Below are 15,714 nucleotides of genomic sequence, written 5' to 3'. Positions count from 1 at the left end.
TTGTTCCTCCCTCATCGTTTATCCATGATACTTGTCCCAACATGAATAAATTTATACGTACAATTTTTGAAGTAGAATTTTTATTAAATATAATTGTGGCTTCATTTGTAAACTGAACGAATCCACAACCAAATATGTTAACGTCGTCGTCGTCGTCGTCGTCGTGAGAACGAATCAACAGAAATGGTAATAAAAGGATAAAATCTTATTTAAGGATTATAATTTGATTAAACTATTTGGTTCTCGCTGTAAAATGTTATTCTAGCAAATAACAAAGGTAGGATATTCTCGTGAATTTTGTTAATCTTTATGATCGGATAAATCTCGCATTATGCGTCGCCATTTGATTTAATTTATACGATATTGTCCCTTTAAAATTTTTCCATCCAGTGAAAAATGAGGATTTAACTTACGAAAGAGAAAATACCTTATAACATTTTTTATTCAAAATATTTGAAATACATTTGAAATAAACATTTTCTTTTATTATAACGAGATTATTTTGCAATAAACGCGCCAAGTTTCTATCTTTAACGTTTGAAAACAAACTCGGTGCGATTCTACCGTATGAAAACTAAACGATCGATCGGTTTAAATGAATCGATATAAATCATTTTAAAAGTACAGTGAAAAGATGGTACAAATGATTTATGTTTTCAATGCACTTCAAAGGCCACCGTTTACAGCCCGGCGATTTTCGTCGATGATTTCATTGACGAGTGTTATATTAAATTTTTAATATTTAAAGTTTAAAAAATTATATATATATATATATATATATATATATATATATATATAATCTTAGCATAAGATACCGTTTGATCGTATACGAACATTTCTCGAACGTTCGAAACACAAACGTTTTCTATTAAAAGTAGTTTATAAGAGAAACAAGAATTTTCTTTTTCATCGACTTTATGTCTGGATCGTGTCTCTCCAATCGCTTAGTTATCTTCTTCATCTTTAAAAATAAAGCAAAATCAATTTTTATAAAATCAAATTTAATTATATTTTTGATATGTTATATTTGAATAATTTCTATTTGTACAAAAGTTGAAATAAGACAAATTTTCTTGTCGGTAACTTATACTTTTCGATACAAAGTGTTTTTTTTTTTTTTTCTTTTCTTTTTTCTTTCTTTTTGTAGATACTTAGCAGTATTGTCTTCACAACTACTTTGAATTAAATCAATTTTATGTTTCATTATGTATATACTATTATCATTAATAAAAATTATAATGTAGGAGCTTACCATTACTCTCCTATGAAAATAATTTTAAATTAAAATAATCTTATATCGAACGATGTAAATTAACAAATGTCTTTCGACTTTCAACATTTTTGAAATCAATTGCAATCTTTAATAACAGATTTAAGAGATTTAGTGAGAAACATTTTTCTATGTATCTATATATGTATAATTATATTGTATAACAATTTAATTTCACTTGAGTAAAGTATCTTCATTTCTAGAGTTATAAGAGCAATATAGTAAACTCAAAATACTTACCCATAACTCACATGTTCCTGTTACTTCGCGTTGCTATCAATCATAAATTTATTGCTACGTATGCTCATAATTTCTACAACTAATGAACCAACATTTACCTATAACTATTTGTAAAAATGCCCAGTAACAGACTTTAAAATATATCGAGAAATATTTCGAGATGTCATCAGCGTTATACTGAAAAACAGAATTTTCTTATTGCTCGGACAATGTAATTTTGCCTTTAAAGTGCAATAGAAACATGAACTTCAAAAAGATAAAAATCGTTTCTCGCAATAAGTCAATACATTGATGGCATTCCAATGGAACGCATTGTACAATTACTTTACTTTTGAATTATTCATTGCCTGTCAGTATAGTGTTAATGTATAACATGAATTGTGTATTCCTGTATTTACATCGATAGTTTGAAAGAAACAATAGTTATGAAGTAAAGATGATCGCTGTCTTACTATGAATGATTACTGTGAAAGTTCTGCTTTGGTACGATCAAAACGATGTAAAGATAAATTACATTCACAGAGGCAGAGAAACAATTACATATTATAGAAAGTTGATTTTTCTAATTTGTATAATTTGTGTCAATTAAACTTTTTTTGGCAGCATGAGTGTCATTTACATCGCCGACCTGCAATTGTAAATATTCTGACACGTGCACGTTCTTTTAGTATTATTATAATAACGCCAAAGGGAATTCATTAGAAATTTCAGAAAAACCCATAGAATTATTGCAGTAAGAAAATTTATCCACATAGATCATTTTCAAACGTGCAAAGGCCACTCCCTTAATCAGTTGAAAAACACTCTGCTGTCTTGTATAGTATAGTATCGCACAAAACATAGTGAACTACGTCCACCTTTTACTACATACGAAACGTATGTATGTTACTTGGTTTCTGTTTCTTTAGGGCTTTCAATTCTGATAGGCACTTGTTCCGATTCTATTTTCACTGTAACGTCTGTATCTACTTGACTGCCACTATCATCAGCAGTTGCATCCTCTGATATACCAGCAGCATCTGAAAACGATAAGTATAATAATGTACTTTTTTCCTTTTCTATTCTCTTTTATTTCCTATATAAACTTTAAAATCACGTCAATTGGAAAATTAAATAATAATATCACCTGGACAAGTAGGATCAGACATTAAGGAGAAAACTTTTTCTTCGGGCATGTCTTTCGTTAATTCCTTGAAATGGTCCACTTGATCAGAAAATGATTGCCAAAACGATTGTCCCTCTGGTATAGTGAACATGGCCTACATAATTTTTTTAGATTATTTTCCTTTTTAATACAATATCGCGCATTATCATTTCTTTTTTTTTTTTTTTTTTTTATATCTAAATGAAATGAAATTTAAGTTGTTTAAATATAATTACCTTAAATTTGTTGTATATGTGCTCCGCTTTCTGTCTTATTTGTTCTGCCTTTTGTTTGAAAACGGCCTATAAAATTAATTGAAAGTGATTTGATCTAAAAAATTATTAATTAATTTAATTATACGTAATTAATGTCGATATATTTACCTCTTCTTCTTTGCTCAACTTCCAATCGGCTAAGTTACCAATGTACCGCCTTAACTGTAACGATCGATAAAATGCGTAAACTAATCGAAACAATTATTAGCACTGAGCTTAAAACAAATGTAGTATTTACCCTTTTCACAGTTTCAACAATATGTGGATGCTTTTTTAACATTAATGGATCAATAGAAAGGGACAATATTTCATCCATCGCTTCTAAACATTTGTCAGTATTAGCCCGATCCAAACCAAGATTAGATTTTATTTGAGCATCCAATTGTAACAATTGCGCTTCTATACGAAGCCATCTAAATATAAAAAAAATATAAATAAATCGTAGTCTCGTATAATTGGATTTATTTGTTACAAAAGAGGCAGTTTTTCTTTGTTTTTATTTACCTTAGCTTGTAAGTCTTTCGATGAATCGCACCATCTTTCGCCAATAGACGTTTCTCATCTTCTGGCACATATACATTAAAATCTAATGAATCTTTGACTTGCTCTGGTAAAATTTCACCGCTTTCTAGTTGACCTTTTAACTTCATTGCATTTCGAGCCGTAGTCCAATCCCATTGCGTTCTAGCTTTTTCGCTATCAAATGATTTTGGCCTGTCTACATCTAATTTAATGCCCACGTATTCACCGGCAAACGTTCGTGCAAGAAGAAATCGGCCTGGTGTTTCGGAAGATGTAGGATTAGAAACCACAGTACCTTCCATAAGCGATGTCTCGCCAATACTATTTTTCTCTTTAACATAAAATAAATACGTATAAATGAATATACGAATTAAATATATATATTCTAACACTTACTTTCCGTGGTGATATTTCTTTTCTTATAAGTTCCGGCAGACGATATGTGCTCGTTAGACTCATCGTTTTTAATTTTTCCGCGTCCTCTGCCAGAATGTTCTATCGTACAGACATTGAAAATCATATTATTAATAATATTATTACGCATACTCATTTTTATATAACAATGAAATTTCACTTGATTGAATCAATCTTTAATATACATATAAAGAGGATTCTTTTTTTAATTTTATGATATGCGCATATAGCGTCTACCTATAACAGTACATAAATTTTCGATAATACAACGTAAAAACGAACTCGGATTCTAACTTTGTCTACTAATTCAAGATCTGTAAACGATATTTGAAATAACACGACGAAAGGAATTCTATCGAGAACAGAATGTACAATAGACAAAAGGTAGGAAATAAGTAGTACCTATATAAAAAAAATTATATAGAAATTTTATTAAAGTAAAACAATATTACGAAATACAGTTATTTTTCAAAAATTTAGCTTTTTTTATACGAATTAAATATAATTGTTCCAAAAGAACCAATCTTTTCAATTCTTTTGTCGATAAATTCCTAGTTTCGTCAGTTTCCACAAATCTTGTATATATTTCATTTATATTTGAAGGTATTGTCTGGGTTTCTTCTTCCACCATTAAACATGATACAGTTGAAACATTGATCACATTTCTCGAACCTTTAAACATTATTTCTTTATAAGAATTTATGATTTGCTAAGATTTGCTTTCTACACTAGCAAACCACTATAAAAGTTAGTAATAAAACAGGTTAAGCAAATATGAAGGTGGCCACAAAATATTTAAAATATTCAAGAAAAATATGGAAGAAGTTCAAAGTAATAATCAATCATATTCTCATATTTGTAACTTTTCATTTAAGATTCGTCTCAAGAAATTTACTTCACTGACCATTAGAATTATTAACAGATTAAAGATTAAAACGAAAATATTGTACATTGTGTTCTCGATATATATATATATATATATATATATATATATATACATATTTTTTTTTGCGTTTAATTGTTTATAATTAAATAATTAATTTCATTGACATATATTATCCTAAATAAATTATGGACTAGACAGTACATAATACACAGGTCGATATTTTTCTTTGTCAAATTTGTGAAAATAATTTGAAATTACAGTTCCTGCAATATACATACATGTGTGTGCGTGTGTCTGTATGTATATATATATATATATACACACACATATGTACTGCTAAACTAAAAATATCAACCACATAAATATCACTTTTATGAGTACCTTCTGTTTCTTCAGAACTTGAGAAATCAGCAAAACGCTTTGGTTTAATTTTTCGTCCACTGCGGCTTACGATTTCTTTAGGTGATTCCTCCCCTTGAGAATCAAGAGCTAATTCTTGTTTCGATGTGTCACTTGTTGATGTGGACAATGCCTTTGCCTTCCCGCGTTTCTTTTTTAATTCAGGAGTTTCCTAATTCATTTGTGAAATAAATTACAACATTTTTTTATAACATGTTTTCTTCATGTAACATATAAATTTAAAAATGATACAATGTAAGGAATAATCGCACAAACTCTTTAATCTTTACAAATGTTTGTCGGCAATTCCTAAGTCTCTATCGGAGACTTATGATTTCAATAATTGCGTATCGTGAACAATATTGCGTACAAGAATACACAGGAATCTAAGCCTCCATAATACAAATAATATTGAAATGAAATAAAAAAATAAAAGCTTACTGGATTATTAGATGATGTAGAAAAAGGTTTTCTCTTTAGAGATTTTTTTTTATTTCCTTCATCAATTATTAAAGATCCAGATTCCAAGTCACTATCCGTTGCACTAGCTGTGGGTAATCCTGATGCTACATTGCTACCTTTTGTGCCAGTTTCTTCTACAATATCCGATTCTATAACATTAAAATAATCTTGAATAAAAGAATTCAAGTATTAAGGCATATTACGTCATGTAACATTATAAATTACCTTGTAGATCATCTATATCTCCAGCTTTACTTCTTTCATTTTTAAGTTCTTGCTCGAGTTGTTGTAAGCCCTCATGAAAAAATTTTCTTCGTAAAGCTTTATTACCAAACTTTGCTTTGTTTTCAGTATAGGTAAACAGCTCTTCTACTTTACACACAGCCCTAAAATGAAGTAACTTTAACAATAACCTTTTATATCTTTTATATAAAAATAAGTACTATGAATTTTACTTTATATAATTATTAATTGTTTTACATAAATTGTGAAAGAAAAAAAATTCTATTTTTACTTACGTTTCACCTGTACCATAAAAGTATACGTTATACTTAGCATTTTTAGAATTGGAGTCTACAACTTTCTCAACCTGTAAATAGAATCAATAAAACACATGGTACAAAAATCTATATGGTAACGTACGTATAATTTCATTATTTATTTTCATTAAAGTAGTATACATTATGAATGTAACATATCATATAATGATTGAAATATATTGGCCTAATGGTATTGATAAAAAAAAATGATTCCATTTCGTTTATACGTTCGAACGAATTTTATGTAAACATAATTTTTAAGTGGACTAAAATATTAATCAGTTCTTTTACAAATAACGCTATCAATAATGTTAGCATATAAAAGTATTATTGATTAAATGATGATATCTACTGCGTTATCTATAATGTACCACGAATGTTCGTCGAATCACTTTAGATAAATTAGATAGTACTTACTTTAGCTGGCCATGGCGGGTAACCTCGAACTTTCGCAAAAACTTTGTCGCCGGGAAAGAACTTCTTTAGCAATTTCACCATGTTTATAATAAATCGTCTCAAACTTCGACAGTAATAGTACGTATCTATACCACTTATTATCGCAAATTACATAAAATTCGTATATCTAATACCTCAGAAATATTTCACAAAACATCACGAGAGCCGCCATTTGCACGATACGTCGAAAACACACACGATACGACGCGGCGTTCCAATTCGCGCGTTCCTCTATTAGTACATCATAAACCGCGTAAACTAAAATGTCTGGCCATGAACCGTGCTTTTAGTAAGCATACCGAACGTTCGATGGTTGAAATCATAAAAGATAAAAGTGTATGTGTGTTCAAGTTTTATATACATAAATATATATGTATATATATACACATATGCATATGTATGTATATATATATATATATGCATTATACACATCGATCGCTTTCAAAATGGCTGATGGACGCAGATGACGTCAATCGTTAGTTCATAAACGCCATCGTATTTGTAATGTTCTTATACGTTGACTTCTAATTAAAATCATTAGATCGCTTTATAATCATCTATAAACGGTTTCATCTGGTGTTACAATAAGATTAAAAAAAATAACCTTTCACCGTTGATCATAATATTTACAAATGTACGATAGATAAAAATAGAATTTCAAAGAATCAATGTAATTCTTATCGTTACCTATAGGTGTGCTAGTGTTTCGATTGGTACAAGAATTTCGATAACAGAGAGCGCTAGCGTCGTTATCTGTCGATTGATAAAGTTGCTTTCTTTATGTATGTATTATATGTCGTATGGCGTAGCACTCCTACAAACACAACGGGAGCTTTAATGCGAAGCTCATTGCTTACCTATGAGTTTCGCTTGTTAGTATCATTTTTACGCATTTATGAACGCGTGGTTATATCGCGATTCAATGGATATTGTTTGACTGTCAATTGTAGGTTTTCAACCATAATATTTTTCCACAAAGGATCGTTGCAGTTTTATGAAATCGTGCGATGTTGCCCTTAGTGACGGCGTCAAGAACTTACAGAGCGCACGTGAAAATTTTACAAAGATTATCGGTCAAAATGTAAGCATTATAATTTTAACACATTAAGACAATGAATTATACGAAATTTGTATTTCTTTCATTTTTATTTCCTTTATATAAAAATGTCGATTTTATACATCGTCATACGCTTTAGACTTAGATCTCGTACAAACTACATAATTTATAATATTTATAACGTGATTTTTATGTGCATTTTTTATAACATTCAAAAATTATTTCATTTTTAATCCAATTTTTATTCGTCATATGTTAAATATAATAAAGGGCTACATTACTGGCAAAATTATATAATTTATATTTAAAATTCCTCTTGTAAATTTTTTTATTGCTAAGTGAAATAGTTTATGGATATTTTAAATTGTTTAGGAAGTATGCTTTTATACATTTAATATTAATAATCTTGCTACTATCTTATATGGATTTATATTAATATTCATATAATATTTCAAGATAATTATGACGTATTATTTTTTCTTTTTCTTTTTCCCATTGTTGTTTAATAACTTTACCTTAATTACATATAATGACGTTAAGCTTATAATGTACTTGTATACACTAAAAAATGTATGTGATAAACAGATGAACAAAGAGTGCCTATGGTAGTACTATATATCGCTATGGTCAAAGATGCCAATTCTTAAGAAGCATTGCTTCTGCTGAAGTGGCCAACTTGAAGAGGCTTGCTAAAGCACAATGAGAGCCATTGTATCAATCGTATTGGTCACACTACTGTATGGGATAAGCTCAGCCCCCATTTATGCCACTCGAATATGTGCAAGTAGAAAAAAAAATAATGAACATAATTCCTTGAAACAAAATTCAACAGGGGTGTCTGAAGATGTACCCAATAACAGTAATGTAGTTCGTATCTCAGTAAGTGGATCAATTAATGTCCAGTTAATGTAACATTATATGAAATATAAGATTTTATAGATATAGCGTTAATTCCTATTAATAAATGTACATAAGCACACATAATTATGAAGAATAAGAGCATGTAGAATGATATAGATTAAATAGGTATGATAATCAGTGATATCATATATTGATATTGATAAATTAAATAATCAATAATTATTAATTATGGAATATTTGTAAAGCATAATTGACGTATACCATTGTTTGTAAATATTAGCATTACATTTTACAGGCAGATGATGACATTAAAATTGACATATGTAATAATTTTTGTCATGCATTGTGGCAAGAAAATAAGACTGCAAATGGTACAGAGATTATCATTTTATCACAAGGTATTCAATGATTTCTTTGTATATCCCTTCTCTGATTGGCCATTCATGTAATTGGATCTTTGTTGTTTGCAATGGTAGGCTGTTGGAAACAATCTGGTGAACAAAAGTGTGAAAACACAGAATGTGTGGCATTACAACGTTCTACCAAGGCTTTAAATAATACCAAGTTTTGCTGTTGTCATGGAGATTATTGTAATTTAAATATTACAAATAATAACCTTTTGTACTCTGATAACAAGATATTTAATTCCGCACCAGTGCAGAAAAATCTTGCAAGTAAGGCTATTTTGCATTGCAATTTTTTTTTTTTAAGTATATATTGACCCTAATATAAAAATTATATTCGTTTGTTAATGATGTACGTGGTTTTTTTTTTTTTTTTTTTTTTTTTTTTTTTTTTTTTATAGCAACAGAATATTTAGAACAGTCAGATTCAGAAAGATGGTTGCTCATAATAATGAGCACATTAGTTTGCACTTTATTGGTGATATGTACAATAATTATGCTGATATATCGAATCTATTGTAACAATATATTAGCAAGATTAGGAAAACCTATATCGTATGATGATCAATTTATGGATAGCACAGCATTAAGGACTGGTACTTATACGGTTGATCATTTAAAATTGACTACAATTGTGGGTATGTTGTTCAGTTCATATAATCATCATTGGTTCATATAATCTACTTGTAATGTGATACATTTATAATTTTTTTTTTTTTTTTTAGGACAAGGACGATATGGTTCTGTTTGGCAAGGTAGTATGGGTGATCAAGATGTTGCTGTGAAAATATTTCCTTCTCATTATCGTAATTATTTTCAAAACGAAAGAGATACTTACTGTTTGCCCTTTATGGAACATCCATCTCTGTTAAGCTATTATGGTTAGTATTTGTAGTTTGATAAAAAAAAAAAAAAAAAAAAATTTGTCTCTTATCGATATATACCAGGCTGTATAAAAAATCAATACCGAACATTTATAAATACAGGTGTAGACGAAAGAGTAAGCCTGGAGGGTAGTACAGAATATCTTTTAGTATTAAGCTTTGCACCGGGTGGTACTTTAACAGACTTCTTACAAACGCATACTGTCGACTGGATGACATTCTGCAAAATGGGTCTTTCCATAGTTAAGGGACTTGCATATTTACATACTGATATACGTAAAGGCGGTAAGCAAATATTATTGGATGTAGAATACTTAGAATACCTTTTCGGATACGTTATACTATAGTTTTCTAATTGTATAGAAAATATAAAGTTGTAAGGTCCTAGTTATGATCATGTTAATGAGATTACGAAAAATCTCAGATACTCTGGGTAATTCGTTGATCCGAGCAATTCGTCGAATCCCGGTTCAACGAATCAGAGACGGTGTATTCTCCAAGTACAACAGTGTATTCTACGATTCTCTAAGTAAGTCCGAACGTTGCAGATAAATTCAAGCCCTGTATCGCACACAGAGATATCAACTCGAGAAATATATTGATTAAAACCGATGGAAATTGTTGCATATGTGACTTAGGATTAACAGTGCAAATATCTGGATCTAAGTATTACTCTAATGGAGAAGAACAACATGCGGAGATAAAATCGATTAATGACGTAAGGGAATGATTAAACAATTGAATATTATTAACCAATGATGTTATTTGATTCAATTGATATTCTTCTTGATTTGTAACAGGTGGGTACTTTGAGATATATGGCACCGGAAGTATTAGAGGGTGCTGTAAATCTACGAGATTGTGAAAGTTCTCTCAAACAAATAGATGTTTATGCAATGGGCCTAGTGTTGTGGGAATTGGTTTCAAGGTGTTCCGACATTTACATTCCTGGATCAGAGGTGCCTCAATATAAACAACCGTATGAAAATGAAATTGGTTTGTATGGATCGAACACGTGACGTAATTTTCTCAAATACATCTCTATTATTTTTATTTACATTCGTTCCATTTCGTCCTTTAGGATTGCATCCTACGTTTGAACAGATGCAAGTATTGGTATCGCGTAAAAAAGCTAGACCCCTTTTAGAGGGGAACTTAATCGATAGACCAGGAGTGCGTCTTATCAAGGAAACTATGGAAGATTGTTGGGATGCAGATGCTGAAGCACGTTTGACAGCTTTATGTATAGAAGAACGTCTTTCGGAATTACAATCTCATCGTAGTAAGTATGCGCGTCATTTTGTTAATAGGATAATCAATCATTTTGTTAAAAATTGTTAAAAATTGTTTTAAACAGTCACTTCATATTTTACCGATGGGAGCCCCATGGTGAACTCTCATTGTGCCTTAGTGCCTTCAACCACAAATAGCCTTTATAGCGAAACTTCACATCACGATAATGTTCATGTTGTTCAACTTGCAATGCACATGAGTCAAGATGGGCCTACGAACGAAAGCAATATGGTCGATAATTTGGTTACGCTTTCTCCATCTGACAGTGTTGCCCACGAACATAGTTGTAAGTAATGATATTTTTTTCGAGCGTAACATCGAACGTAACGTAATGTCGTTATTATTTATTTCAGTTAAAAACTCCAATGAAGTAGCCGTATATAATCACACACAAACTCTTCAACCTTATCAAGGTAGAAATCCTTGTATGGAGAGAAATTTGATGTTACAGTCTGACTCCTTAGAGGATCTGGGATGTAATGGTAATGTTTTAGTTGATAAATCTTTGAAGCATACGTGCAATGATCAATACAAAGTCGTGACAGAGGCGCAAGGTCTCGTATCGCACGATTACTTGGGTCAGCATACGACTCAGTTGGCGCAACTTAGACCAGCGACACCGATACCATACGTTCAAAATGTCATAACCGAGGATGGCGGTACGTCGTACAATAAACGAAAGCAAACCAATGTTCACGATAATTTTCTTCAAGAAAGTCCGCGGAAAAAGATTTTCGGTGGTTGGCCCAATTTAAAAAAATTACTCGTTAATAAGAAGATGCACCCGTATAATAAATATCCGATAGACAGGGAAGATTCTAAATCCAACTTATTGTCGAAGCAAAATGTACAAATTAAAACTGTGGACACTAACGTGACCATTTCTCCCGGTGGGAAATACGTTAATGGAATTATTGGTAAGACGTCTACTTCGACTACGCCAATAGTCAAAAATGATAAGAATGTAGTACAAATTGGAAAACACGCGTATGATAATGATGGTACGACAACTAATGCTCGGCCGTCGACTTTACCATTAGTTAATTTGAAAAATAAGAAAGGTGAGAGCAATCTTAGCAGGCAAGAAAGTATTGACAAATTCAACGAAGTCTTTAATGTTAGATCTAATGTAAACGTATTGAAAGATCCGCATATGAGAATAAAAACTCCAGGAGATTTACCTCCTTCCGTAAGAAAGATTCGTGGTCGTGCACAATCGACAGCTAGATTTTCGCTCTATGACGATCGGATGATGTGTAATATTCTTAGCGAGGAAGAGGATCGTAGCGACAAAGCCATTTGGAATTCAGTGCCATTTGGTATGGATCTTGGTGAAGGAGATGGAACAAGTTCACCTATAAAACATAGTACCAAAAATGTTACTTGCTTCTAATGAGAGAAACACGATATCAATGTATATGTAAAATCTCTATATGTACGAATAAGTGAAACTAAAAGGCTGAATTGAAATTCCGCCTGAAAGATATGTACAGAGAAATTTTCTTTTAAAAAGTAAATAAGATTTTATACTTAATACCGGTATGTTACTAAAATGCAGATACATATATTGTACACACACAATAGAATTAGATGTCAGGAAATCAGAAAAGGAGATGAATATACTAAAAAATCAGAAATATCATAAAATCTAATAATTACATGTGGTGGTTTGTCGCACGATACATGAATTTTTTCTTATTTCTTCATTGATATTTAATGCGTAACGCTTCGAAAGTAAAAACAATTTAGTGCATCTAAGATACAGTGCAATGTGTATTTATTAAATTATTGAAATACATAAGGGATATTTTCAATGTTCTATAGATAGAAAAATTTCGTGTAAATTGTCACGTAAATTTGTTCTATCGTTTGCATATATATATATCATTCTTTGAAACGAGAATGTATAATATTTATATACATGGACAATCAATGCAAGCATACACAATTGATGTGATTTTATGTGTATTCGTCTTTTACTCTTTTTTTCTTTATATAAAGTATAAAAAAAAAAAAAAAAGAAAAAAAAAAGAAAAAAAAAGAAAAAAAAAGAAAAAAGGAAAAAAAAAAAAAGAAAAAAAACCATTTACAAGCCATGTAACACAGAGAAAAATATTAAGCTTTGACATAGCAATTAAGAAAATCAAGCATGAGCTTCATAAAAATTATTATGCTGAAAATTTACCGAAAATAATTACTTTACAAAGTGTTTCATTCATTGACACGCTATCATTGGATTTTTTTTATTAATTGATAATACTTTGTAAATCATGTGTTTAGAAATTGCAAAATAAGTATTTGCACATAGCACAAAAACTGCTTGATATTAGTATATTAAAATATGATATCTTGTCCATTTATGCACAATGATATTAATCGGATATGTAAATATGAGATTCAGTCATTCTATAAGTTAATTAACTACTTAGGTGCGACATATTTGACTATGGGTCGATCATAGATTTATGTACGTATGTATGTACCAGAAAGTTAGGTACTAAGTTTTGCATGGTTGGTATGGCTATATATTTTAATTTAAATTTATGAATTGGCAATACATTGAAATTTGACCATTAGAATATTTATAAAGATTATTAAATTGTTGTGTTTATCGCTTAAAGGAGTACCTGCACGAAATCTATGTTTACAAATACATCGATATGTAAATATTTTGTAGCATAAATTCAACTTGATGTAATTTTTAATGGAGCTTAAACTATTACATTGGTTATAATTGCATTGATTTTCGATCGCACACTTTTATTGCTATATTCGTCCTCGAGTATATTATTATCAAGATGATCATATAATGAAAAATATGCGATTCGGAATAAAGAAGTTTCTAAAAGTCGAAGACCTATTAGTATTCTTGAGAAATAATTTTATTCTATGCTGTGGTAAACCTTTGTAATCTGATCCTTTTTTTCTTTTTCTTTTTCTTTTTTTTTTTTTTTTTGAACAGAGCCCTCCAATTAGGTAGTACATACATACATATATCTAAATATAGAATGGGTTGCTATCTTCTTCATCGTTGAATCGTCAAATTCTAGACTATAAAGCGGCAAATGCAGAAGAACTATATTCTGTCCCCTCTTAGCAAAATGTGATTGGCCGAGTCTTCATTGCAACGATTTAATGTCGTACAAAATAAGCACGTACGTTGTATCTGTGACAATTTTAATGGTCATTTGTCATCTGTTAATGACTGTTAAACGTGTAAATAAAACAAATAAAAAATAATATCATATATTTAACTCGTAAGTTTTATCCAATAGTTCGATCGAATCATTTGCACATAAATTGTACGTGTACCTATATGTGTATCTTCATATTATGATATATATATATATATATATATATATATATATATATATATATTCACACACATTTACATACACGCATATGGCTTTGAATAAAATGAAAGAGACGATGGTCCTTCTATGTTTGCCTCTTTGTCGTCTATCGGGTCAGTGTTACCAAAATTTTATCAGCAAAAAAACCCTAGCGATATGTTTTTAGGCAATCAGGGCTAACAACGTAATGATGAATGTGGGAGAAAGCTTGTCAAATTTAATTCGGTAACATTGTATCTTTGCAGAAATGTGTCAATGTCAGGCTTCGTCCGTAAATCATGCGTCTGATCGAAAGATCGTCAATGATATTCGACCGTACTTTGAATGAATAAGTTGAATGGAAATGCAAGATATGGAATTATTATCTAAGTTAAAGGACATTGTAATTAATTGGATAATTTTATTTAAAATCAATCTTTTACGACGTGCACATACAGTTTTACGTTAAACTTTATTCTTTAATCAGGAAGATTGTCAAACGATAAATCGTAATATGAATCTTCTTCCGTCGAGGTCTAGCGATCATCATTTTTTAAGATCAATACGGATAGATTCGCATAAATGTTATATTCTTGCCACGTCACTAATCAAAGATTTATAATCAACAGTTGTTAATTAAGTTATAGCATTCTTTATAAGATGTAACAATTTTTAAATATTATATATACACACGTATATATATATATATATATATATATATATATATATACACATACATATATATGTATATATATATATATATATATGTCTATTAAGTTCGTGCGTATGCGATCCGCTCTATTAAAAACTAATCTCAGTAGAATTTCATTCTTAGGAATGTATGTAGGGACGGGTTAAAAATAATAGTCTTTCGATTTTGGAAGGACTCAACGAGTATGGCGTTCTCTCATCAGATCTTCTCGTCAACAACATTTAACGGCGACAGAATATTTCGAACTAAGCTGAATAACAAACGAATTATGTATTCTATTTCTAAATTACAAATGACGAGGACAAAAAGAGATACAGACATAAGGTAGAAACATATTTGAGAAAGAAAGGAAAAAAGGAATAGTGATAGAAATAGAGATAACGGCTACATATAGATTTGTAATATCGCGCAGCTAAGAAATCAATCCTTCCCGTTCGAAATTGAAACGCTATTCGAACATTTCGTAGGATTTAAATTTTATTCTGTACACAGCTATTGATAATAATTAGGGAGAAGATAACAATTCACAATCGATTCGAGCATTTTTTCTATTCCCAATTCATC

The 15,714-nt window shown here is 30.2% G+C and overlaps 2 protein-coding genes across 6 annotated transcripts; one reads left to right on the top strand and one right to left on the bottom strand.

Moving 5' to 3' along the window:
• Positions 1 to 424: 424 nt before the first annotated feature.
• Jasper (JIL-1 anchoring and stabilizing protein) lies at positions 425 to 6,702 on the bottom strand. Its single transcript, XM_035862600.2, has 12 exons — positions 6,569 to 6,702; positions 6,131 to 6,201; positions 5,838 to 5,998; positions 5,592 to 5,761; positions 5,133 to 5,322; positions 3,848 to 3,946; positions 3,434 to 3,782; positions 3,168 to 3,342; positions 3,038 to 3,091; positions 2,891 to 2,956; positions 2,637 to 2,769; positions 425 to 2,529 (listed from the first exon to the last, which is right to left on the bottom strand). Exons 1-12 carry the CDS (start codon positions 6,647 to 6,649, stop codon positions 2,396 to 2,398), a joined length of 1,683 nt encoding a protein of 560 aa, XP_035718493.2. The 5' UTR covers positions 6,650 to 6,702; the 3' UTR covers positions 425 to 2,395.
• On the top strand, positions 6,558 to 15,684 carry wit (kinase protein wishful thinking). 5 transcript variants are annotated; one of them, XM_085659290.1, is made up of 12 exons: positions 6,558 to 6,685; positions 7,558 to 7,688; positions 8,821 to 8,923; positions 9,002 to 9,199; positions 9,331 to 9,567; positions 9,655 to 9,810; positions 9,916 to 10,098; positions 10,362 to 10,531; positions 10,614 to 10,809; positions 10,895 to 11,095; positions 11,171 to 11,392; positions 11,460 to 15,684. In XM_085659290.1, the coding sequence occupies exons 2-12, from the start codon at positions 7,602 to 7,604 to the stop codon at positions 12,497 to 12,499; spliced, it is 2,793 nt and encodes a 930-aa protein (XP_085515416.1). In that variant the 5' UTR covers positions 6,558 to 6,685; positions 7,558 to 7,601; the 3' UTR covers positions 12,500 to 15,684. The 5 variants fall into 5 exon arrangements, with proteins under 5 accessions (XP_085515416.1, XP_085515417.1, XP_035718492.1 ...); XM_085659291.1 differs by lacking the exon at positions 6,558 to 6,685 and adding an exon at positions 6,805 to 6,943; XM_035862599.2 differs by lacking the exon at positions 6,558 to 6,685 and adding an exon at positions 7,374 to 7,479.
• Positions 15,685 to 15,714: the final 30 nt, after the last annotated feature.

The sequence above is a fragment of the Vespa mandarinia genome, chromosome 9, assembly GCF_050613455.1.
Source record: "Vespa mandarinia isolate Hongniang chromosome 9, ASM5061345v1, whole genome shotgun sequence".
NCBI lineage: Eukaryota > Metazoa > Arthropoda > Insecta > Hymenoptera > Vespidae > Vespa > Vespa mandarinia.
This window is presented reverse-complemented; position numbering and strand designations above follow the sequence as displayed.

Excerpts from the sequence above, each read along its gene's own strand:
- Jasper (XM_035862600.2), bottom strand. The coding sequence starts at position 6,649 with ATGGTGAAATTGCTAAAGAAGTTCTTTCCCGGCGACAAAGTTTTTGCG. Across the intron at positions 3,783-3,847 it reads AAGAAATATCACCACGGAAA|AGAAAAATAGTATTGGCGAG; the intron begins GTAAGTGTTAGA and ends TTTATGTTAAAG. Across the intron at positions 3,343-3,433 it reads CGAAAGACTTACAAGCTAAG|ATGGCTTCGTATAGAAGCGC; the intron begins GTAAATAAAAAC and ends TTTTATATTTAG.
- wit (XM_035862597.2), top strand. The coding sequence starts at position 8,364 with ATGAGAGCCATTGTATCAATCGTATTGGTCACACTACTGTATGGGATA. Across the intron at positions 9,200-9,330 it reads AGTGCAGAAAAATCTTGCAA|CAACAGAATATTTAGAACAG; the intron begins GTAAGGCTATTT and ends TTTTTTTTATAG. Across the intron at positions 10,532-10,613 it reads AGATAAAATCGATTAATGAC|GTGGGTACTTTGAGATATAT; the intron begins GTAAGGGAATGA and ends GATTTGTAACAG.